Here is a 25,545-nt window from a genome sequence, read left to right on the forward strand (position 1 = left end):
ACTTCTGTGTCTCACTTAAATTCACCAGGTGGAAAAGCAGTGAGACCAGAATGTAAACGTATTAAGAAACAAGTGGACTTTCCGGAAGCTCATGAGATTACAACCCAGCCACCCACAGGCCTCCTGCAGGGGCTCTGGCCTTACCCACCTGTCTCAAGTCCAGAGTGATTGTGACCCAGTGGTACTCTCTCCCGTTTTGGATGCTAGGACTCTGCCACCAGCTATTCGTGCCATCGATGGCATTTGATATGGGATGGCGTTCTGTTGAAAGAAAATAAGAACACGCAATGCTCTCAGCTTCTGGTTTATGTTTTTTAACTCCTAAACTGTAAAATCAGTGGAAATGGACAGGTGAGGACAACGCAGGTCTGTGGCTCCCTAACACAAGTCTCCAGTAGTCGGCTCGGAAGGTGTACATTTCCACGGGTCCTCCCAAAGGGGGCGCCACTTGCCTTTGGGGTTGGCACTGCTGCCGTCGCAGAGCCGGCACTGGGCGTTGCGCATGGCCCTCCTGGGCACGTGCTCCACCAGCTTGCAGTATGTCTCCGGCCCCCTCTCCCCGCAGGTCGCGTTGGTGCTGATGTGGGCATTGCTGGCAAGGTTGAGAATGGCAGGGAACAGCCCTGAAAGTCAAAAGGCACCAGATCAGCTCCGCCACTTGAAACCGAAAGGTCAGATCACTTCATCTCACTTTGCAAGTAAATCAGAAAGAGATGGCAAACTTACAGTTACCAAAGGGGAAAGGAGGGGAGAGGGATGAATCAGGAATTTGGGATTAACAGATACACACTACTGTATATAAAACAGAGAAACAATCAGGACCTACTGTATAGCACAGGGAACTCTACTCAATATCACAGAATAACCTATAATGGAAAAGAATCTGAAAAAGAATATATCTATATATATAAATGAATCATTTCACACCTGAAACATTGTAAATCAACTATACTTCAATTAAAAAGAAAAAAAAAAAAGGAGGGGAGTTCCATGGTGGCCTAGTAGTTAGGACTTGGCACTTTTACTGCCGTGGCCCGGGTACAATCCCTGGTTGGGGAACTGAGATCCCACAAGCCACGCGGTGTGGCCAAAAAAATAATAATAATAAAATAATTTTTAAAAATAAAATAATAAACAGAAAGAAAGAAAAGAAAAAGATGGTAAGTTCACATGCTGAGCGGAGGGAGCCCTATAGGAAAGCAGTATATAAGTCAATTTCATTTACATGAAATTCTAGGACAAGCAAAGCTCATCTATAGGAAAAACCAAAGAGCAGTTGCAAAGGATGCGGACTAACCATGAAGGGACTGGAGGGAATTTTGTGGGGTTGGGCTCCATTCTCTACCTGATAAAGGTTTGCGTTGCACAGGCACACGCAGGTGTGAAAAATCACAGAAAGCACAAGGTTTGGGTATATTTGTGTATTCCGATATAGGTTGATGTGACCTCAAAAAATAAAAGTCATAAAAAAATTTTTTTTAAAAAAGAGTCATAAAAATATTGATGCAAATGCTGAACAGTTTAGGAGCAAAGTATACTTAGGTCTTTAACTCACTTGGAAATGCATCAAAAAATTAATCTGGATTGAAGGGTAGAGATGGATACATGGACGGACAGGTGAGTAAGAGAGTAGGTAATTGTTCGTTGCAGAATCTAGGTAGGAGCACAGATGTTCACTGTACAGTTCTTTCCACTTTTCTGATTGAAAATGTTCATAATAAAATGTTGGGAAAGTAGGTTTTAAGACAAGGTTCAAATGACCCAAAACCCATATTTGCCACTGAAATTCAAGCAACTTTCACTTAGGACATCCATCCTGTGTTCACTTTGTTCCAGGTGCCTCTGCTAATACTTACGAGGTCTTTCCTATGATTAACTAGGATTTCTCTCTCTTTGCTTTCTTTACTGCCTGTCTGTTTTGGTGAAGAAAACATTAGAACACAAAGATCCAGTTTTCAAAATTCTCTTCAAGTCAGTATGAATCTGTCTTTGTATAATCTCTTTGTCTCCAGAGATTTTTATCTTTAAGCAGCTGATCCAAACTCTTCAGAAAACAGCCTTTGGATGACTGTGAGAAAAATAACTCCATTGGGTTCTTTAGAGATTTGACTTTATCTTGGTAAAGAGGATCATAGCAGTGAAGATTCTATAAACTTCTAGAAAGGATGGGGCAGGTGATACAGAAGAGGTGTTCTTCACGAATGGATGTTGTGAACTCAGGTAGTGTGAGAAGGAGGGGTTTCAGTTAAGCGAGCTTCCTCTAATTTACCAGAACTTGACTCAAGGTCACAGAAGATAAACTTTTCTTTATAAAGGGCATAGAATCAATATTATCTCTAAAATATTTCTTTTCCAGTGAAATTTGAAAAAGCACAATATAATTTTAGTAATCTAGAAGGAATTCATGTGTTTAATTTTTACTTTTTAGGTACTGCTTAATATTTTCAATGACCTTTTCTTTTTTTTTTTTCCTTTGGCCACACCTCATGGCTTGTGGGATGTGGGATCTTAGTTCCCCCAACCAGCAGTTGAATCCAGGCCCTCAGCAGTGAGAACGCGGAGTCCTAACCACTGAACCGCAAGGGAGTTCCCAACCTTTTCTATTACAAATATTTTAATAATTTAAATTATAAAATAAAAATGGTTATTTTTATGAGTTTCTATATTTAAAAAAAACTCACCATGCAACTATTAAAAAAAATAACTTATGGTTCAGTCAAAATAAAAAGAAATATAAATAGAAAAAAAATAACTTATTAGGTAGTCTTCCAAAGACTTTCCACATAAAACAGAGCTATCTATTAGCAGTTCTATCCTAGGAGAATGGCCCTACTCAAATCAGTAGACCCTTAGCCTCTCAATAGAAAATAGTTATGGAATATTGTATTCTAGAGCATTACTCTTAATTTTGAAACATAACACAGACTTACATCATAACACAGACTTACATCATAAGAGCATTACTCTTAATTTTGAAACATAACACAGACTTACATAACACAGACTTAATTTTGAAACATAACACAGACTTACATTACAAACATAACACAGACTTACATCATGTATTTTTTCGTTTTTAACTTAAAGTTGGTCATTTTTATCATATTCTTTTAAAGGGATTTCTTTGTCAATTAAAAAGGCTTTATGAAAAAATAGATGCACCTTTACATTTAATTATGCAGGTCCCCAAATTATTATTTTTCTCAACCGGTAGTTAGACACTTACATTTTAGGCAATGATCTAGTTCCTAAAGTGACACGTAATTCTTGGGAGTCGTACTTACATGGGGGGAGGAGCTGATATTTATTCTGTTTGGTACCGAGGTAAATATTAATTTTAATAACTGTGGTGTTACATCCAAATAGCTGCAGTGGTGTTTTCCAGGCTCTGGATCACGTCTATGCATTTCGATTTGCAGTGCAATCAACTCTACCCCTTCCCTTCTCACAGACTAGCCAAGCAAGGAGAAGAAAAAAGGTCACAGGAACTAATTTAACAATGCATTTCTCTATCAACAAATCCTTTACCAGTTAACTAAAAAAATGTTCCCACTTTCTCTTTTTTTCTCCCCCTCCAGTTGCTGGACATCAAGAGAACAGCCCACTTCCTGCCCGGAGCTCCCCCCACCCCGACCTGCAAGGGCCTTGAGTTATTGGGGAGGTGGAGGGTGAAGGGGGCGGGGGTCAGGAGGGCACCTGCCTCTTTACTCAGGAGCCTGTGCTCTGAGTCACTGAGAAAAAGAAGTTTAAACCTTGTGAACACAACATAACTTTGGTGAATAATATCTCAATTGTAGGAATCAGGTAGGTCGTACACTAGACAGGTTTTAAAGCACTTCCACACCTCCTTACCTGGCTGGTATTCTAAAAACACTTTTAATAAAAAGAAAGATAAGTCCCTTCGTTAGCATGGTTGTGTAGAAACACCTTGAACTGACTAATTTCTAAAATCTATAGGGTTGCCGTTCACTAGAACTAAATCTTTCTTCTCAGATAAGCTCATATTTGGGAAAAAAATTCACTAAAAATTATTCCTTACCTATTACATTTGCTCTCACTTCATAGTTCTAGAATAATTATTATTCCTTGTTGCATATGACCACAGCTGCTAGAATATGAAAGAAAGTTGGAAATTTGTACTGGAGGAAGCATGTTTGAAGAAGAATTTTAAAAAATTCCTCAGGTTGCTGAACCTTTTCAAAGACTACTGAAATATTTCAATAAAGGGCAACTAACGTGAGCTTCAGGTAGGGGGAGAAATAGGAAATCAAACGGTCAGAAAGGGCGCTGGGATCAAGAACCTGCCAAGAACAAAAGTTCGGCTTTACACATAAAAATCAAAGGCAGAACGAGGTCTGCAGCAGGCACATGTGACACAGTTTCCCATCACCTGGCCGTGCACTTAATATATTAGACGACTATACATTTTTGTTGAGAGACATTATTTACTTTAGTTAGTGTTAACTGTGATTTGTACTTTTGCCCCCATTCGGGACACACAATGGAATCATTTTTCCACCCCTATACTTAACCAGTAGCTAAAGACTTCATGACACCAAACTCCATCGAGCATGAAATAAATTCCTTCTCACTCACCAGTAGTTCCTTTTCTTTTTTAAAACCCTTTATTCACAGTCTGGGTCCACTTGGCCTTCTTAAATGCATTTTAGGACCACTTTCATCTACTGGAAACTCCCTCATTAATAGTAGGTGAAAACTACCATGAAACTGAGGGCAAAAAAATGCTACTACACATGATTAGCGCAGTTTTTAGCTGAGATACTTTCCACATTGAATAATTTGTTTTTAAAAGTTTCTGGGCTTTTTCCCAGTAAAAAATATTTTTGTCTTAAAAATAGGGTATCTAAAACACTGACTAGCGCCAAGGTGCAAGGCTCACTGCAGCAATTTCTTTATCAATATTTCTCAAATTATTCGGGGCCAACCGTTCGTGGCCTTAATGCATTTGGGGTGTAAGAGAAGCATGAGTTTTTTCTAATGAGTTTTTTTTTTCTTTTTTGGAAAAAAAAATTGGGGGGTTCTACCAAATGTTATATTTGTCTAATCCATACTCAGAGTCATTGTGATATTCTGAAAAGGAAACGATTTGCAATTCTAAGGTAAAGTATCTGGGAAAATATGTTCAGATCGTTTTTAATGGCATATTTAATATCTAACCTGGAGGTGTCCAGGCTTAAAATGGACTGTCCATTCTAATCATGGGTTTACTATCACCTCTATTAGAATCACTAGTGCCTGTAACAGCAGCTTTGGGTAAGAAGTGAGCATGTGGGATTTTGAGTCAGAAAGCCCTTGGCTTGAATTCCGGGTCTACCAGTTGCCTGCTGAGGGCTTCCCCTCTTGAGTCTCCTTGTCTGTGTAATGAGAAGCACTATGCCTGGGAATATTTATGAGCATTAAATGAGACTGTGTCATAAAGGGCCTAATACAATGTATGAAGGGCTCAATAAATAATTGCTATGATTATTTTCATATTATCACTGGATATCACTAATACAAATATAATTAGACTTTCATGGTTATATTTCATCTATTGGAGTCTCTGTATCTCTCATTAAGTTTTAGATGAAGTAGTTGGTTTGCATTTAAGGGTCACCAAGTACGAAAAGGATCTACCTTTAAAGAGAAGAACCATGCAGCCCAGAAAGCTGTGCATCACGAAAGAGGCGTGGAGGAAACTCAGACCCTCGGGTCACCCCACCCTCCTCCAAGGCAGGGGGTCCCTGCACAGAAGGCTGAGCAGGAGTGTTCGCCCGACTCACTCATCCCACCTCACCCTCCGGCCCTCCCTCTCCTCTTTTCCTTCTTATTATTCTTTCTGTTGTTGCCTTTGCAACACTGTATAGCTGGATCCAAGTTAAACGTATATTTGTAAACAGCGATCCCCTCCTCTCATTTTTCTGTAAGCTGACAGGGAAGGCATCTCTGGGGTGACATTTGAGAAGCTGCCTCAAAAATAAGAAGGGACTAGCCATGCAGGGGTAGCACTATCGTTTAACACATCTGGCTTTCTTTGTATTCTCCTTGCATTAAAAACATGCTGAGAATAGGTCTGTGAGCTTTGTCAAAGGGGTCCACTGGCGCCAAAAGGTCAAGCACCCAGGCAGGGAGAGCACTTCGACTACAGTGCTGGGAGCCAGGAGTTCATGGCGTAGGTGACTCTGTAAGTCTGCTTTCCCACCTCCTCTGCCAGGAACCTAGCTCATCCCTGGACAAGGGCAGCCAGGAGGATCCAGGTGGATTGTGAAGGTGAGAGGGGCTTGGACCAAGGCAGGAGTTAATGTCCTGCTCAGGTGAAGTCCTCAGCCACCTGACCAGGTGGCCTGGAGAAGCAGCTGCCTCCAGCTCAGGGGCCCCAAGTGGAAAATGAGTCCTTAATGCCAGGTAGGTTGCAGGACCAGAAGACGAGATGCCTTGAGGAAACTAATGAAAACTTTCCCTCTCTCCCAGGGAATATAATCACCCTCATGAGATGTAGGTTATCATCTGATTTCCCACATTTGGCACACGAGCGTATTTTCAGGGCACGCTCTCTGTGGATGCTAAGGACCACACATGAAAGGAGAGAGGGGTAGAGACAGAGGAACGTTTAAACTGAAATTACGTAACAGTAATGCATCCCAACCCCTAAGATATGTTCAGGAGGCTCTTGACAAGCTGTGGCACAATTCATCTTAACTCAAACTTTTTTTCCCAGAAAACAATACAAATATACCTGTATATTATGAAGTAGGTGTATTTGAAAAATATTATAAATTAAACTGTTTTCCCACTTTTACTTCTAATTCATCAGCCATTGACAGCGGCTTCTGACAATAAGGGATTCCTTATTCCTGTTTCTTTCCCACAAGAAACCTACAACCAACATTTTGCCAAACAGAACTACACCATTTAAAGACATTCTATTTCAAGTTATTTATTATAAATTAAAATCACTTTAATCATTACTTGTTTTGTTTATCAAATACCAATAGTTTCAGAATGTTGAAACAATAAAACATCGACACTAAAGTTGAAATAGATGAAAGTTTTGCTTGCTTTGTGTCAAACAGGGCTTCTGTTTCCGATGAGAATTCTGCAAACTTACCAGTTATTTTATTTATCAAAAAACTACCACTTGGGAGCACTTGTGAAGGAAAGTGACTTGAGTCCCCTGTGGGCTGTAGTGGACCCCTTTCAGCCGAGACAGAGAATGAATGGCCCCTCCCTCCATTCCCAAAAAGCAAATACTTGGTTTTTGGACGAAACCTATTTAATCATTGGTGGCTGTTAGTAAAAGAAAAAGCTTTAAAATATTCTAGGGATTCCAAGGCCCTTTCCAGCACAGTGGGAAAAAAGAAAAAAAAAAAAAAAAAAAAGATGGGAAAGAGAGAGAGAAAGACCCCACAGGAACTTGAGGGAGAAGTCAAATCCCAGCTCCTGGGAGTATGGCATTTAACACCCTTGACTTTTTTTCTCACGTGGGAAGATGAAAAGAAATTTAATCTCAGAAAACCCAGATGGGGTGGTGGGCAAAAGGCCTTGGAAGGGTTTCGCCAGAGTCCATTTCCATAGCAATGGGCTCGAGGTGTCCTTGACAAAGACAGAGGTTTTCACTGTAAGATAAACAAGCTATGAGGACCTAGGCCTGAACACTGTCTGTAGAAACTAACACCTTATCAAGACCGCCTCCTCCTGCCACAAAGGTTCCTTAATGCTTATATTTGATGACACTGCGGGTTTTGACTCAATACCCGAGTTTAGTTGCAGAGACCATAACTACAATTCATCCATCAAGAGGTTTTCTCTTTTGTTGCCACAAAACTGAAATTTAAGGGCAACAATTAAAAAGCTCTACAGGATCGAAATCACTATAGCACACAGGCAAAGTGCAAAAGCACCTCAACATCCATAAGTATTTTGATATTTCATATTATTCCCATTACCCTGGGAAGCCACTGCCCCTCCTCCCTCCTCTAATTTCTTACAGGAGGGAACTCAGCTTAAAGGGAAATCAAAAAGCAAGTGCAGCCTTTAGGTGGAATATTGACAGCTCTGTTGAATGAAAATGCAGTTATATTCTGCTTGTATCAATATCATTTATCATGTCTACAATGTTGATATCATTTGCTTAAATACCTAAAAGCATCAATTAATTCAACATTTCCTAACCAGCTAAACGCTTCCAAAAACCACCAACTCTTCTACGAACGCTTCAAGGTCTTAGTTGTTTCTTTCCCCTTCTTCTGCCACTTCTGTGCTCCATTATATAAATTTTACTTGCTTATGCTTTAAAGCTTTGGCATGCTCTTTAGGGACGTACCCAAGGCCACTTCATGGGTGTGCAGGTGCCCTTGGTTTACAGCCCTGTTGACACTGTCTTGAAATTTCTCATAATGTAAACAAGGGGGCCCACATTTTCACTTTGCACCAGCTCTTAAAATTACGTAGTTGGTTCTGGATATGCTTTGTGAAAGCGTCAGTCAGGGACTGTCCTCGCGAGCATCCGTGGACCTCTGATTGGATCACCTGGCATTCGAGATGCCGGATGCGTTTCAGCCTCTAACACCAGGACAATGACCCCGAGGAGGCTGGATCCACCGGATTACAGCTCCATTTATTCCAGAACATACTGAGAGGGACAGCTTACAAACCACGAAAGCATCTGCAATATCTTCCACCTCAGAGTCCAACAGCAGACAAACACATCTGACAGCTAGAGTAAACACCCCAATCAAAAGTCCAGAGTCACATTATCTTGGTATCATTCTCACTGGGGCTGATAACACTGTAGTTTCTGAGTTCTGGTACCATTGTTTTTTCTGAGATTGGGCTGCTTCTTTATCTAGATACATACGCTTAATGGGATAATCTATTTTTTTAGAGCTATTACTAAGTCAAGGATGTATATGAGAATCGTGATCACTCTCTTCAGTTCCTGGCCTCACGCTGGCTCTTCACGCAACTTCAGTTCGGATTCTTCTCCTTTAAATCACTCAAAATGCCCTCGTCAAGGTCTCCATCCCCAGCGTGCAGTTCACCTGCAGTTTACTGGACCTCACGGTAGCTTTTGTAAACAAGGACCCTTCTCTCTGGTTTAAACCCCTCTTCTTTTGGCCCTGTCATAACTGCAGACACCTAGTTCTTCCCTCTGTCACAGCAGCTTGCTGGCCGTCTCTGCCAGTGATCCAGACTCTCCCCATGACCGATGTCCCAAGGAAAGCAGAAGAGGCCCATCCCCCATACAGGCACATTCTCAGGGGGAAAGCGAGAGGCGTATACTTTCCCCCAAAACTATGTACAAACACTATTTCGGTTTTCCACCCCACGTGCCCAGCACTCCCTTGTTCGATATGATTAGTCCCCATGTGGATAACAACAGAACAAGGCATCACACGCATGGGAAGTGAACACACTGTGTCCTGGAATGAGTGGAATCTCAACAGTGGCTAAAATAAATCCAGTATAAGTTTCACAGGACCTTCCTGTGATGCAGGACCTTCCACGTTTCCCCAAACCCACCTGCAAGCACAGCGCAACCTGGGTGAAGACGGAAAAGATGCTCTAGTTCCTGGTGACAGGGACACACAACATGAAAACGGTACTATGAGAAAAGTGAACATGACCTAAGGTTGAATTAATAGAAAATGACCCTTGGCATCCACAGATTTGATCTTTATAATTGAACTATGCACAAGATTTACGAAAGTCATTCTGTGCTCAACTGGGCAAAGAGAGGGTTGGAGCAGAGCTTCTCAAACTTTTATCAAGTCAGCTGGAGATCTTGTTACAAATGCAGATTCTGATTCTGCAGGGCAGGGCTGGAGCTGAGCTACTTCCTGGTTAAGTATCTCCCTGGGGCTGCTACTCTGACTTCAGCAGATGAAATGGTCTCTTGGGGTTTTTCCAGCTCTAACTCTCTGGGGTTGGCCTATTCAGCCGCGCCCTGGAACAAAGTTCATCAGACTGATGAGTAAGATCACACTTCCTCCAGAGTCTTCTGTCACTATTTAACCAGAACTCCAGATTCCCCGCACTGCATTTATGTTTTGGAAACCTTTGGCAATTATTTTTAGAGGGAATTCAGGACTTTGGTTAAAACAAAGTTTTTTGGCTTATTGTAAAGAGGGAAAAAAGGTGAAGGCCTCCAAAATTAAAGATGTAACATACAAACAAGGTCACCTGAGCATCAACCAGGACAATCTATTAATCCAGTGTTTTGATTCCTCAGTCCTGTTCGACCCGAGTGATGCTGCCACTGGCTGGTTCATCCATGTTGAAAATGATGCTATTGAAGACATGGTGAAATGCTTCGATGATGTTAAATTTTAAAGAAGGCTATGTACCTGCGCTGCCTATTGCTGACAGAGACCCAGCCCTTGCAGCCTGTCCTGTCCTGATGGTGCTGGTATTCTGACCTGATGTCTTTTCACAGAGGCCTGGAAGGGGCTTTACACACGGGGGTGGGGTGGGCCAGAGGGGACAGCATGGCATCCATCCCCTGGCTGCCCTGGGACCTTGCCTTTGAGCTTCCGGGACATGGTCCAGGTCTAGGTGACAGAGGAGAGGAAGCATTTTCAAAAGAGCCTCTGAGCAAAAACAGGGCCATCCTCAGAAGGTGGGGCCGTCTCCCCATTGTAGCGAGGAAGACAGCTGGAGAGACTTGGGAAAGGTCAAGGACACAGCAGTGCCCTTGAGCCCTCCGCCCCCATCATATTAAAGTAAGATTTCTAATATTATTTTTCTTTCATTTTCTGAATTTTTCCCTATATTTTCATTATGATAATAGGGAAAATTTAGTCTATTTCCACACATTAGTAGTGAATCAGAACCCAGCCTGGACCGCATGAATAGGTGACTCTCAAACAGGCCACATTTATATACAACTTCTCTTTTTATATTTTAAATTGAAGTATAGTTGATTTACAATGTTTCAGGCGTACAGCAAAGTGATTCAGTTTTATATATATATGTATGTGTGTGTGAGTGTGTGTGTATTCTTTTTCAGATTCTTTTCCATTATAGGTTATTATAAGATATTGAATATAGTTCCCCGTGCTATATAGTAGGTCCTCGTTTCATATTCATCTTCTTTAATACATTTTCTTTTCAAACAAACCAGTAAAAACCAAATAGCCTGTCTTTCCTGCACACTGCAGTAGGATTCACATATAGGTCCCCCACTTTGAGCAAAGTACACATCTTCAACCAATGGACTGTGGACGGTGAGTTCTCTGTTTTAGTCCTAAGTGGCACTTTCCATACTTGCCCCTCCCCCTCGGGTCAGCACCTCAGCACAGACCTCCCCCTGCTGACTCTCCAATCCTCTGCCCTTTACACTGGACAAGCTGGCATGGTTAGGAGCCTAATTTGTTTACAGGAGGATGTCAGCCCTTCTTTCAACCTCTTAGATTGGTTCCCCACTGGCCAGTCCAGAACTTCTGTGAGTGCGGCAATTGTTCCCTCCTGGGGGTTGCAATTTCCAGAGCCCTCCCTGACTTGAGTGTCTTGAAACCGAGGATGTAAACTGATTGACTCAAGATGAGCATCCTCTAAACATAAACGGTAACTAGTACAGGTCTGAAATTAAGAAACTTCAATATAAAGACAGTGACTCGGTGCATGTGATATTGTGTGTGTGTGTGTGTGTGTGTATATGTGTGTGTGTGTGTGTGTGTGTGTTACTTAGGTTAAACTACCCATTTGCAGATGGTATTAAAATCAATGATGCGTCTCTTGGGGTGGTCAGGGCGTATTCCAATAAGGAAGACTGTCCAGGGTCGGGGCACTCACCATAATGTTCTCTGTCTCCATCAACACCAATACTTTGCTAATTAGCGAGGAAAATATTTAAAATGGGCTATTAGTAAAATTAGTGGATTGTTAACAGAATCACGAACAACAGAAACAGAATCTCATAAAGAGAATTTCATGGTAGTCAAGATATTTATATAAATTAAAATATTTTAGTGGGACTTCTGGCTATGGTAAGTAAAGAGATTGACAAAAACAGTTATATAACTGAACAAAATTTTCAGAAACAACCATTTCAGGATTCTGAAACTAACCAACAACAAACAAGTTGGGAAACTTTTCTTTATGAAAAGCTACTCTCTCTCTCAGACTGTGAGACAGAGAGTAGCTTTCTGCCTGGGTCTACTCCATACTCACCCCCGCTCCCAGGGCAGGGTGAGCCCTGAAAACCAGCAGCTTTAGTGCTGGAGATGGACAGCTGACTTGATTTGGAGCAGAGAGTGGAAACAGATGCTCCGTGATGCTGACAAAGTTGTAAACTCAGTAGAAAACAAATGGGAACACCCTGTAGTTCGGCTAGCTGAGGTTGCCATCCTAGTAGGAGAAGATACAGATGGCTAGACCAGTCAAACACTTAACAGGGGATCCTGGGCACACGGGCATCAAAGAAGGACCAGATCAGCTCTCCATACTTCCCAGGCTTTTTTAATTGAAAAAGAATAAAATAGTTAAGAAAAGATTTAACAAAGGAAATTCAAGACCAATACACTGAAAACTGAAACATTTCTAAGAGAAATTAAATAATATCTAAATGAATGAAGACAGGTTTCTTATTCATAGACAGGAAGAGTCAATATTATTAGACAGCACTTCTCCCCAAACTGATCTACAGATTCAATCTAATTCCTATCAAAATCCCAGCTGGCTCTTTTGTAAAAATTGACAAGCTGATACTAATGGAAATGCAAAGGACCTAGAACTATCAAAGCAATTTAGCAAAAGTGAATTGTGGAATGGCTTAAATCACCCAGTTCAAAACTTATTACAAAGCCAAAGGAATCCAGACAGTGTAATGTTAGCACAGGGACAGACACGTGGATCAAAAGAACAAAAGAGGGTCCAGGAATATACGCTGAAAATCTATTTGATTCCTTCAAATATTATTTCAGAATTATTTGAATACTGAATTTGAAATTACTTCATTTACAGAAAACTGTCTTATGCACAAATTTTCGGGGAATGTTTGAACCACAGAAAACAAGGCACATCTTAACTTAGTCAATTTTAATAATTAAAACTAAACCAACCAGGTTGGAAACTACTAAAGGCACACTAGATGTTATGCTCATATTTCTAAAGAGAATAGGCCATTCTTCCATTCAGTAATAAGTGATTTTTATCACACAAAAATCCATCTGTGACATAAATTCTGTATGCCTTTGTTCTGTTCCTGAGAAGACCAGGCTGGCTTAGCCCAAAATGCCTGGAGGAGAACAGCTGTTCCCCACTTAAACGAGGTCCTCCAAAGGCAGGCAGGTAGAGTTCCTTTAAACAAAAACTCTATATAAAAATGTAACTCCAAGAGCTAGTCAACAAATGCCAAAAAGACCGAAGTCAAGACAAAATAGAGTGTTCTACAGTCACAGTCTTCAAACTAAACGGAAACACATTGCAGTAGAAATGCAGTGTTTACTCAGAGCTCTCTCTCTGTTTACAGTGACACTATTTTACAGCAATAAGTGGGGTGATAATGGTGGTCCAGGCATTCAGAAACAAAAATCCCTCCAAATTTGAACTGATGGACACACGTAGCCTCGGATTCCTTGGGCACTTCTTGTGCCTGCTTGACTACAGCTCTAGGGGTTCAAGGACCAGGGTGCAGAACTCTAGAAACTCAACAAATACCTATTGAATATGTGAGTTAATGAGTTGTGGGCTTGAGATGCCTAGAAGTCAGTGGCCCCAAATCTAGAAATAAGATTTTGTTAAATATAATCTGGGCTTCAAGCCTTATTCGTCATTCAATATTATTTCAATTACAAAAATGTAATCCTTTTTTCTCCTTTGTACTGAATTGGTATATGGGGGAAAAAAGGTGAATGATCTCTTCAAGCTGCCAAGCCCCTCCTGATTTCCAGATTCTGTGGCTCTTCTCTCTCTGTATTGGATCCCGTCTGCGAGCAGGGAAAGTATCTGGATTCAGTGTTTCTGCTACTAGGTTGTCCCTGGTCATGTGTTTTGGTTCAGAATGTGAGCTTTGGTCCCCAGAATGCCTGACCATCTCCTACCGTAGCTTGGTTACCTGCATTCTTGTTCCCCATCCCTGCATCCTGTCTGGGTACCTGCTAAGGCCTCCCAGCCTTCTCGAGCTGGCATCTGCCCTTTCCCAGCCCATCTGTGCCCAGGAATCATCACTCTGCCTCTTCATTAGGGACTTTTCCAAATCCCAACCGCCTGTCTGTCTGAACCTCTCAATACTATCCATCCACTGGGTTCCCTCACAATCCCTGGTGCTTGTCTGAACTGGGACTTTCATTCATTCATCCAACCAATATTTACAGAATCAACACTAAACGCCAGACGCTGAGTAGGTATTAGAAATAAGAACAAAAATCTCTGCCCTCCAGGAGAGACAGGCAAGGTAACAAACCGTTACAAAATGACGTGCTGGCCAGAGGTGTGCACAGATTGCTATGGCAGGAGCAGGAGGCACACCTGGATGACTGGGTGGACCAGAATAAGGCAGTGTCACAGGTGAACCACCATGTCACATTATGGGAACCACGGATGCGTCAGAATGGCCCGAAGAGGGTACGCAGTGGGAGAAGCAGCTGTGGAGAGGCTGCAGCAGGGCCAGACCACAGAGGGCCGAGTAAGTCCTGCTCAGTAGAGTGAGAAGCCACTGTAACAGTTCCACAGGGACAGGATGACCCCAGTAGCCTCACGGCCCGCTAACCCCTGGGAGGCTTCGGATGCCAATGGCTTTCTGGGCCCTGGAGAAACTTTTATTGGCCACATTAGACTCATCCCAGCATCTGCAGCCCGGCTATCCATTCCTGCAGAACCTGCCTCAACCCAGCAGATGGGCCGGGTCCAGATTCCAGCTCCATCAGTCTGGGGACTTAACGGCACCCTCCAGTACCGTTAAGCCTTTAGGTGGGCGCTGGTCTGCAGGTCAGTGTAGGTGGGTTGTGGGTGTGTGTGGTGTGCATGTGGTATGTCTGGTGTGTGTGTCTGTGGTGTGTCTGGTGTGTGTGGTGTGCGTGTGGTGTGTGTGATATGTGTCTGGTGTGTGTGTGTGTGGTGTTTGTGGTGTGTGTGTGGTGTGTGTCTGTTGTGTGTGTGGTGTGTGTGGTTTATGTGTGGTGTGTCTGGTGTTTGTGTGGTGTGTGTGGTGTGTGGTGTGTGTGTGGTGTGTGTCTGTGGTGTGGTGTGTGGTGTGTGTGTGGTGTGTGTCTGTTGTGTGGTGTGTGTGGTGTGTGTCTGTGGTGTCTGTGGTGTGCGTGTGGTGTGTATTTGTGGTGTGTGTGGTGTGTGTGGTGTTTGTGTGGTGTGTGTCTGTTGTGTGGTGTGTGTGGTGTGTATTTGTGGTGTGTGGTGTGTGTGGTGTTTGTGGTGTGTGTGTGGTGTATGTCTGTTGTGTGTGTGGTGTGTGTGGTTTATGTGTGGTGTGTCTGGTGTTTGTGTGGTGTGTGTGTGTCTGTGGTGTGTGTGGTGTGTGTGTGGTGTGTGTCTGTTGTGTGGTGTGTGTCTGTGGTGTCTGTGGTGTGTGTGGTGTGTCTGTGGTGTATGTGGTGTGTGCGGTGTGGGGTGTGGTGTGTGTTAGGGACGTAGAAGGTAGAAAGGCTCTTATTTTGCTCTTGGAGCTTGAAGGGAAGCCATAAGCCAAACACTGAAAAAACCTTCTAACATGCAAATGACCAGGCCCCACCCCACCCCACATAAATTGTAGTCCCTGAGGCAGGGGGGCCCTGGGCATTCATGTAATTAAAATCTAACGTGCAGCCCAGACAGAGAATTTCTGAATTAACTGTACCTGCTCTCCAGGCGCAAAGAGCTGGCCAAGCAGGAGAGCTGTGAGGCCCCCTGAGACAAAGGAAGTCTGGAGGAGTAGATGTCACCCAGCAGGGGGTTTGGCGAGGAAGCTAAGGCAGGGCACTCGCTGCCCCTCCCCTCTCCCCACCCCCACCCCACCCCCACGGGGCCTGCTTGCTGCAACCTGAACTTATGTGACGGGGAGCAAGCAAAATACAGATGCTAACTTCCACCTGTGCTACTTGAATCCCCTCAACCATGGTTTCTCATGGAGAACGTTTCTTTCTAGCTATGCACTGGGACTTCCTCAAAAACAATTCCATCAAGAATGTCCAGGGCTTCCCTGGTGGCACAGTGGTTGAGAGTCCGCCTGCAGATTCAGGGGACACGGGTTCGTGCCCCGGTCCGGGAAGATCTCACATGCCGCGGAACGGCTGGGCCCGTGAGCTATGGCCGCTGAGCCTGCGCGTCCGGAGCCTGTGCTCCGCAGCGGGAGAGGCCACAACAGTGAGAGGCCCGCGTACCGCGGAAAAAAAAAAAAAAAAAAAGAAGAATGTCCATAGTGTAATCATAATGAGGAAAGCAGCTGAGAAGGACCTTAGGACACACCCCGACTTGGGGCCTGGAAGGTTGAGGGTCCACTACACGTTTGGTGCATGAAACTGAGCGAGTAAGTGAATGAGCAAACACAGGGGAAAATCTATAAACACTGACTAGAAATGACAACAATCCCACAAGAAAACATTATTCCCTACCTCAAGAAGGTGTCAAGGACTTAAAATGCCAACTCCCTTACAAGGAAAGCAGCGGGAGCTCCCAAAGACACTTCACAACGTTCATGAATATCTCAAACTCTCCCCACCCCAAACTTCTAGAATGAACAAAAGTGCAGCCATGAAGCCAGGGCAGAGTTGTAAAGAGCTGGGAAAACTAGATCACGTACAAAAACAAAGACAGAAATGCCTGAATTGGAGATTCAGAAGGAAGGGGCTGAAGGATGGACAGTGGGAATTTTGAGGATGGGGAAAGAGGACTAGCCCACCACAGGACAGAGCAACAGGTACAGAAACTACACCAAGTGGCAAAGATAGTTCTGGAAACAACTATGTAAACTAGAAACCCAACAGGCTCAGCTTGAAGGCCAGTTGGAAAATTCCTTCCGCCTCTGGTATCCAGATAGGAATAAGGTTTCCTAAAACAGATTCTAGATCCTACTCAGACCTGTGGAATCCTAATTCCCTCCAGTGGTACGAAATCTAGGAAGCTGGAGGACCTCCTGCCCCGAGAGGAGCCGGGCTCAGGGCTGGGTTTGCAATCCAGGGGCTGGGTAAGGGTTTCATCGTTGTTAAGGCAACCCCGTTGCCTCTGCGGGGGGTTGGGGGGGCGGTTTGTTGGCGTTACTGCCCTCTCACTGCCTAGGGCTCAGGTCCCAGCACTAGAACCTGTGCCCCCAAGTTATCTGTGTGTGGAAAGAAATGTGGGGAGCTAAGGTTTTGCTCTTTGAAAGAACAATGTCCCCTCTTTTTGACCTTGATCGATGGCATTCTGGGCAAGCCATCCACAAGAGGACCAGATGGCAACTCTGGCTGGATGGGAACCCCGACTGATCACAAAATACAACGCAAGTTCAAAAACGGCCACAGAGGCCATAAAAACAAGTCTGCCCTGGGGTGGGGACCAGCTGGCCATGGGGGATCGGCTGAGGCTTCAGGTAGAGAGTGGGGATGCCACTCAAGTGAGGGAGTCATGGGAACAAATCACACAGCCCAGAGTCAATACCTGACTCTGTGAATCTGGGGGGATGACGGACGGCTGTGGCCAGCGGGTGAAGCCAGGGGGTGCACTATGAAGACAGTGGTTAAGGAGCACCAGTCTCACCGCCATGTGGGACTAGACTAGATGAGCGGATGCTGCCATCAGAGACTTATTCCAAGTGGCTGGCTATAGTCTTCTGGACAGTGATCATCTGCAGTGTAATAAAGAGGAACAAAGGCAAAAAAAACCCAAAAAAAAATCAGGGACCTTTTTAAAGGAAGAAACAAAAATGCAGAGGGATGATTTAGATAGGGGGAATACCAAAAAAAGAAAAGAAAGAAAAGGAAGATGAAACCAAGGCGACCGAAAGAATGCCATAAACTGGGAGAAACAGGGAAAGAAGTCATTGGAGCAGGAAAGAATTCCTGTGCTGGGCCTGAGATAACAAGAGAATCGCTTTTAGTGAGTAAAATCCTGCCATTACAAAGAGGTTGGAAGACATTTAAAAGTGGGGTGTACAATAATCAGCATCGTGGAGCGAGGTTTTTCTCCTTTCTGAATGTCCCCTCTTAACTAAAAATGATCTGCTAAACTTAAGCATCTTTTATATTGTTGTAAAGAGTTTCCTGAGGTTCTGGCAGGAAATTATGGAGCAATGCCACAAAATGCAGGAAATCCTTCAGGGAATGGGAAAAGACGGCACTTTCCATAAATACTCATGGAGCTAAATCTGACATTCCCATCAGCAAGGCAGGAGGTTCTCTGGCACAAGAACTGGAGTCATACTGCCTGCTGGGCCAGCAGATCTGACTTCAAAGATAAGTTCAGGAATGAAGAGATTCGGACTTCAAATGGTTGAATCAAAAAAGGGAAAAAATGCACACACACGCTGAAATCAGGATCTGATGTGTTTCCACAGCATCGTTTCTGGATTAACCTCTGAGGTAAATGCTTACCTAGGCAAGAATGTTATCCACCACGCTGGTGTGGAATCTCAGTGTTTCCATTGTCTGTCTCCTGCCCCTAAGCAAGACAGAAAATCACTGGGAACGAGTTACCCCAAAGAAAGCTCTCCCGATCCAGCCCTGAGAAAACAAAGACGCTGGTGGCAAGCATCTGTGCCGTGAAATGGTTACTCTGAGCGCTGTCACCTCAGTACAAAGGACATGAAGATGCAATGAACCCAGCTGGAGTGCAGCATTTTACACTGAAATAGCTCCCTGGCAGGCATGTCCCAACAGAACCCAAGTTCACGAACTTACCTAAATTACTTCTATAAAGGAGTTTCTTCTCCTCATTAATTTTGAAATGCATTTATTTACTCAATTGTCCATGGATACACGCTAGGATTTTAGAAATAAAACGAGTAAAATAATTATTTGCAAGCATGTAAATAAGCTACATACATCCTTCTTAGGAGACTATAGTTTATCTTGTTCATCCAAACATTTCTGAGGAATATCAGTAACAGGTTCAGCTAAGGTCTCAGAGCAAGAGTTCTCTCCGGTTATCTCCACTTAACTTTGTATTCAAGGTACAGGTACAGGCTTAACTTTATTCATCAGGAATTATTATTATTACTTGTTGATGTTGTTGTTGTTGTTTTGCGGTACGCGGGCCTCTCACCGCCGCGGCCTCTCCCGCTGTGGAGCACAGGCTCCGGACGCGCAGGCTCAGCGGCCATGGCTCACAGGCCTAGCCGCTCCGCGGCATGTGGGATCCTCCCAGACCGGGGCACGAACCCGTGTCCCCTGCATCGGCAGGCGGATGCTCAACCACTGCGCCACCAGGGAAGCCCAGGAATTATTTTTAAAATTTAAGTTTTTCTGTGTCTGCCATTGTCGTTCCAGTAATAAATCATACTTTTTAGAAAAATAAATAACACACTATCCTTAACTTCTGATAGAGTTATTCTTAAACTTAACCTCTCTACATCATAAATCGTCTAAATATATATTTTTTTAATTATTTACAGCTTCAGGAATAGCTTATTAATGCTACAGTAAGCAATACTTTCAGAAGGAGTACAGGGTCATGAAAGCAATCAATGAGCTAGTTTTTAAATTCCAAAAGATCTAGGAAACAAGGCTCCAATACCGTCTGTCAAAGGCCACGTTGAAAGGGACAAGTTGGAAAGTGAAAAGTCGGTAAGTGTAGACATTGATTAAGTGATGCATTTAACATCCGGCAGCAGGGATATTAAAGAAATAGCATGAAGGAAGGGCAGTGGAGATAGGAAGAGTGTTTCCTGTTTTATCAGGAAATAACTAGTACCTTTCTTATACTATTAGGAAGTGCTAGGGAGGAAGCAGGTTTTAGGAAGCAGCTTGCTTTTAGGAGTTACATGAAGAAACATGTAAGGAAAGATACTCAAGAAACTCAAAACCGTAGTTGCCTCAGAAGTAGGTGACTTAACCTTTTCTATATACCCTTTGGTATCTTTTGAACTTTGTACCATGGGCATGGATTACCTATTCAAAAACAGTTTTTAAAGTTACTTGATTCGTGAATAAAGATATTAATCTCAATGTGGCTCAACCAAGACAGGTGGTTATTAACCACCAGGAACATGGCACAGCGATGGACATCCAGTTGGGAATAAAACAGCCCCTGCCCTCAGGAAGCCCAGGTCAGTGGGTGAGACAGATCAGTGAGCCACTTGCTTAGGCCACCAGGAGAAGGACAACAATAGTGCTAAGGGACCAGAGCACCAGGAGTCCAGGGAAGGGCACATCATAAATACTTCAGCAATGACGGTACCGGGGAGGTTTCTGGGGGTTTTAGACTGCAAATGGGAGGCCTGTCCAGCACTGAATAGCCCATGTGCCTGGCATCACTGGTCAGCTATGAACAGGGGCACGTTCGTCCCCAGGTAACACCCTGAGCTCTGGGCTAGCAGGCCAGCTGGGTCCCAGCCTCCTCCTTTGGCCCCATGGGATTCTCCAATGTCATTTTGTGTGTCTGTGTTATGAAATCAGGAGTTTGAGAGGCGTTAGTCCAAGTCTATATGATACTTCTAGAAAAATCACGGTGATGGTGGTGCCGAAGATGGAGAGGAGAGGAAGAGGGAGGCCCAATGAGAGAATCGTCACAGTATTTCACGGGAAAGACAAACAGTTCCTGAGCCTAGTCAGCAGTGGGGACAAAAATGGGAGATGGATTGCACAGATTTTCAAGAGGTAAAATCAACAAGTCTTAATGCCCAAATGAATGTGGGTCCAGGATGGTGAGGACGCACCACAGGCGGGACAGTTAAGACCATCACCATGGACTGCGTGCCTATGATGCTGACATGCCCAACGCTGGGCCAATTTTCTCCCTGTGTTACTGAATCACATCAGTTCTCTGCATTTCACAGATCCAGAGATGCTGAGAAACTTAACCAACATCACGGCTCGTCAAAGTGACAGGTCTGGCATTTGAGCCCAAGACTACTTGATTCCAAACCCAGACTCCAAAGTCCAGAGAATACAGCTGGCAAGAGGGCCTCCCAACAGTTCTGTGCAAAACAGTAATAATGATGCTTAGATAATGCTTATTGAGGGCTGATCCTGGGTTAGGCACTGTTCTAAGAACTTATCTTGCATTCTTTCATTTCATCATGAACAGCCTCTCCAAGGAGGCACCATTACTACTCCCACTTACAGATGGTGAAACCAAAGCACAGAGAGGTTAAGTAACTTGCCCAATTTCCCACAGCTTGTAAAGCCAAAAAGTAAAACACCTAAAGCTTAAAGGCAAATCTTGCCCTTTCTCCATAAAAACCTACTGTAGGGCTTCCCTGGTGGCACACTGGTTGAGAGTCTGCCTGCCGATGCAGGGGACACGGGTTCATGCCCCGGTCCGGGAGGATCCCACATGCCGTGGAGCGGCTGGGCCCGTGAGCCATGGCTGCTGAGCCTGTGCGTCCGGAGCCTGTGCTCTGCAACGGGAGAGGCCACAACAGTGAGAGGCCCACGTACCGCAAAAAAACAAAACAAAACAAAAAAACCTACTGTAGATGATAATGAATATCTGTAGAAACTTATGAATTATTCTAAAATTGTAGGGTGTCTCAAGGAAGATTACCTTGAAATAAGTGGTCATATAAACATTTTACAATACTCGCGATTCTAAGAGTGGCACGAGACACTAGGGAACAGCATGTGTTTATTTCACATCCTTGTTGCATTTGAATTCTCGATCGTGCTATATTAACTACAGATGTAGGCTTTATATTAATGTCTGGAAAAGTGGAAGAGAAAAAAGGAATGGGCCAAAGTCTGGGATACGTAGGAAGTGGGCAGTGATGTTTTTATTACACAATCCTTGTTTCCAACTGCTAAAATAAGTATTTTTTCTTGGCCCTTACTTGGGGACTACAGCTACAGGAAAGAAAAATGCACCTCTGAAAGCCATTCAGGTACACACTTCACTGGAGAGCACATACACGCTAAATTTGAATGCTATATCATTTATGAGAATGAAGTAAATTTCCTCTAGTCATAGAACAGATTTTTTCCCCTATCCTTGGAATTGTCTATTTTTACTAAGAAAAAAAAAAAAAAACAGTTCAAAACAAGAGTTGCTGAGCTGACCTGTGAAGCAACTATAATCCATGTAATTGCCAGCTGTGGACGTAACACAACATTATTGTTAGAAATATACCACCTAGTATTTTATACTTAGGAATAGCTCACTTTGCACAGGTTACATCTCAAAGGAACTGAGCTATTGGGTCACATACCATGAGACATAAAGTAATCCAGAGAGGCTGTGAAATGATAGAGAATTCCTAATAATCTGAACGCTATGATTGCTTTAAAAAATATAAGCACCAGATAACTAACTCACTGATGATGCTAGTCAGAATTATTTTATTATTATATTATGACCAGATTACACCATTTCACTAGTCATTCATGCTATATACATGGGGTCCCAACTTATATTTTAAAAAGTCAAAACTCCCTTAAAGGTGCCTGTTAGGAAGGGTGATGGTTGTGGGGTAAGGACTGAAAATCTGGAAGGTAGTGTGAAGGATTCAAAGGCTCCCACGCAGTGGGTGGTTTTCCGCAGCATCTTAAAGCAGGAAAGCCCCACGCGGTCCCACTTTCTCCAAACACCATTCACAGCCGCCCAGGCCAAGTGCTGAGCCCAGAGGGGGGCGGAAAACACTCAGGGCATCTCCCCAGTCCAGGACTTTCAATTTCTTAGAACAAGGAAGCTGAGTCCAGCTGCTCTCCCTCCACCCTGTGGGAAACCAGGCTTTTCACTGTCAGCAAAACGAGAGAAAGGCGCTCAGCTCGAAGAGTCCAAGCCCGCTCTCCCGCAAGGCCGGCCCCTTTCTTCCCGGGATAACTATGTAAATTCCCTGCATCCCAGCCCCCGCCTCGCGCAGAACGGACGCCCAGCCATTCAAAGCGTGTCGCTCGCTCCGGTCCAGCGCTTCCACCACGAATGCGCCAATGAATGGGACGGGCTGCAGAGTTCACAGCTCAGCACGATGCCAAACACCCATCTTTCCCACGGGGTATTTCGCGTTCTGCCTGCCTACTTTTTTTTTTTTTTAATTGGAGTTTAGTTGCTTTACAATGTTGTGTTAGTTTCTACTGTACAGCAAAGTAAATCAGCTATACGTATACATATATCCCTTCTTTTTTGGATTTCCTTCCCTTTTAGGTCACCACGGAGCCTTGAGTAGAGTTCCCTGTGCTATACAGTCGGTTCTCATTAGTTATCTGTTTTATACATAGTAGTGTATTGGCATATATACACCGCCTACCTACTTTTGGCCCGTACTTTCCTCCGTTTTTAATGGCACGTGTATTTGTAGGAGCATGCCCGCGGTCACGTATTGCATACATTAAGACGTTTTCAACAAATATTTGTGACCGCCTAGCCAACAGCCGGCGCCGAGAAGCCTTAGCCTCTGGGGAAAGCGGGCACGGTGTTGTCCACAGAAACCGGAGGGGGTTTCCCTTTCTCTGGGGCACTGACAGAAGCTTTGAAAGTTCGCTTCGGGTTTCTGTTCTTCGCCAACGTTGCCCCGCGAGTCAGCGTGTCCGCGCAGCCAGCCAGCGTCCAAGTTCCCGCTCCCTCACCCCGAAGTGACCACCGTCTATGCTGCGAGGGAACGGCCGGTTCGGTCACTTCGGGGCCTGCACCCAGCGCGCCCGGGAGGCGCGTCCGGGCCCTGTACGCCGCCCGCGGCCGGTTCCCACGTCCTCTCCTCCCCGCGCACTACCCGCGCGCCGGCCCGCCCCGAGTGGCCATGGGACCGCCCCCTTTCCCGGCCGCGGACCACCAGCTTTCCGCCGCCGGTCAGTGGCGGGGACTCTGTGGGCGCCTTTCCCATTCATTCTCCGCCCACCCGCCGCAGCCCAGACCGAGAGCCGGGCCAGCGCGGCTCTCCATAGGGGCTCCCGGGTCGCCAAGCCAGACCCGGGGACCCAGAGCCCGAGGAGGGGAAGCCCGAGGCGCGGATGAGGGGGCTGCGTCCGTCAGGGGTGCTCCCCCAGCCCTCTCCCCACCCCGGCCGGGCGACCTTTCCAGGGGCCGCGCGGGAGACCCACGTGTCTGGTCCCCGCTCAGGGGTGAACGCGGATGCGCGCACCGACCCCAGGCGCGGCCAGGCGTGGGGCTTTGTCCCGAAGCCTCCCGCCCACCAGGGGACCGGGACGCGACCCGGGCTCACCTCTCTGCTGGCCCTGCACGGCGACCCAGAGCAGCGAGGCCAGGAGCGCCAGCCCCGCGCCGCCGCCACGCATCTCGTCTCTGCCGTTCGGGTGGCTCCGAGGAAAAAGCGGCGACCGCGCGCCGGGACTCGGCGGAGCGCGAGTCTGCGCTCCTGCGGGCCCCTCGGACACACCCCCGCCGACCTCCGCGGCGCCCGGCCCCGCCCCGCGGCCTTCATCGGAGACCCCTCCCCCTGGAGACCTCCACCCCCAGCTCGGAGACCCCTCCCCAAGGAGACCTCCCACCCACTCCGAGAGCCCTCCCCATGGAGGCTCCTCCCCCCGGAGACCTCCCCCCGCCCCGAGAGCTCTCCTCCCCCTCTCCAGAGACCCCTCCCCACAGAGACTCCCTTCCCCCAAGGCCCCTCACCCCCGAGGCCCCCGCGCTCGGCCCGCGGGGACCGCCAGAGCCATCCCACAACTCGGAGGTGGCGTGGGGGTCGACCCGCTGCAGCCGCGGGCTCGGAGTTGGGGGGCGGGCGGAGAAGGTGGGATGGAGGGGGTACGGGGGAGATCTGCCGAAGTTGGCCGAGGCGGATGGATCCGAGAAAGTATTTGCCCCGTTGACCTTTCCCGCCCCAGCGCGGCCCTGCAGCCGAGCCCCCGCCGACGCCGCCGCTGCCCCTGCCGCCGCCGCGGCCGCCGCGGCCGGGACCGCCGCTCTTCTAGTCCGCGCCCGAGGGGCCCCGGCCTCGCCCCGAGGATGGGACCCCGGGCCTACTGACCGGCGCCCCTGTCCCCCAGGGGGTGGTGGCTCGGGCCTGGCCGAGAGCCTCCCCTCCCAGGAAGGGACTCTCTGGGGCTTTTAGCTGCCAGCCTCCCCGCTCTGCTGTTGGCAAAGGATTTTGTGAAGATTTTTCTGAAAATGAGTTGTAATTTGTTTCCCACTTTGCCTAAGAAAAGCAAGAAGGATTGCTTGGATTTAATTATTATCATTAGCATACCCTTACTGTTCAAGAAAGAGGGCTTATGGAGGGGAGCGGAGTTCAGTCTTAACAGGAGATTTCAACAGCTTTGTTCTTTTTTTAAAACTACATCTGGTCCCCGTTAAAGAATTTTTAATTTCCTCTGATTTTTTTCCTATTGAAAGTATTCATAACACTTTGCAGATCTCACTTTCTCACAATATAAACATGCAAGATAACGTTAAGTCACTTATTACGGCCCACGCTCTCATTTTTGTCTTTTTTTTTCTTTTTTGCCTCATAGGGAGATAATTTTATTTCAGTTGTGTCAATCAATTTGACAACCTCACCAATTACAGTTTTTCTCAAGACATATCCTT

General features: G+C 45.4%; 1 protein-coding gene across 3 annotated transcripts in view; it reads right to left on the reverse strand.

The window, feature by feature from the left end:
- The window catches only part of LAMA1 (laminin subunit alpha 1), a 159,979-nt gene extending 135,428 nt beyond the window's left edge, over window positions 1-24,551 (reverse strand). For 2 of the 3 annotated variants that reach the window (XR_013831327.1, XM_079942780.1), the window contains exons 1-3: window positions 24,221-24,551; window positions 453-623; window positions 149-261 (exon numbers count right to left, since the gene is read on the reverse strand). Coding sequence is in view for 2 of the 3 variants with exons in the window: in XM_079942780.1 (XP_079798906.1) it covers window positions 149-261; window positions 453-623; window positions 24,221-24,293 (357 nt within the window). In the remaining variant the exon portion in view is untranslated. The remainder of the gene's footprint in view (window positions 1-148; window positions 262-452; window positions 624-24,220) is intronic. The other variant, XM_079942781.1, reaches the window with a different exon arrangement.
- Between the last annotated feature and the right edge of the window lie 994 nt (window positions 24,552-25,545).

Source organism: Stenella coeruleoalba (genome assembly GCF_951394435.1).
Source record: "Stenella coeruleoalba genome assembly, chromosome: 14".
Taxonomy (NCBI): domain Eukaryota; kingdom Metazoa; phylum Chordata; class Mammalia; order Artiodactyla; family Delphinidae; genus Stenella; species Stenella coeruleoalba.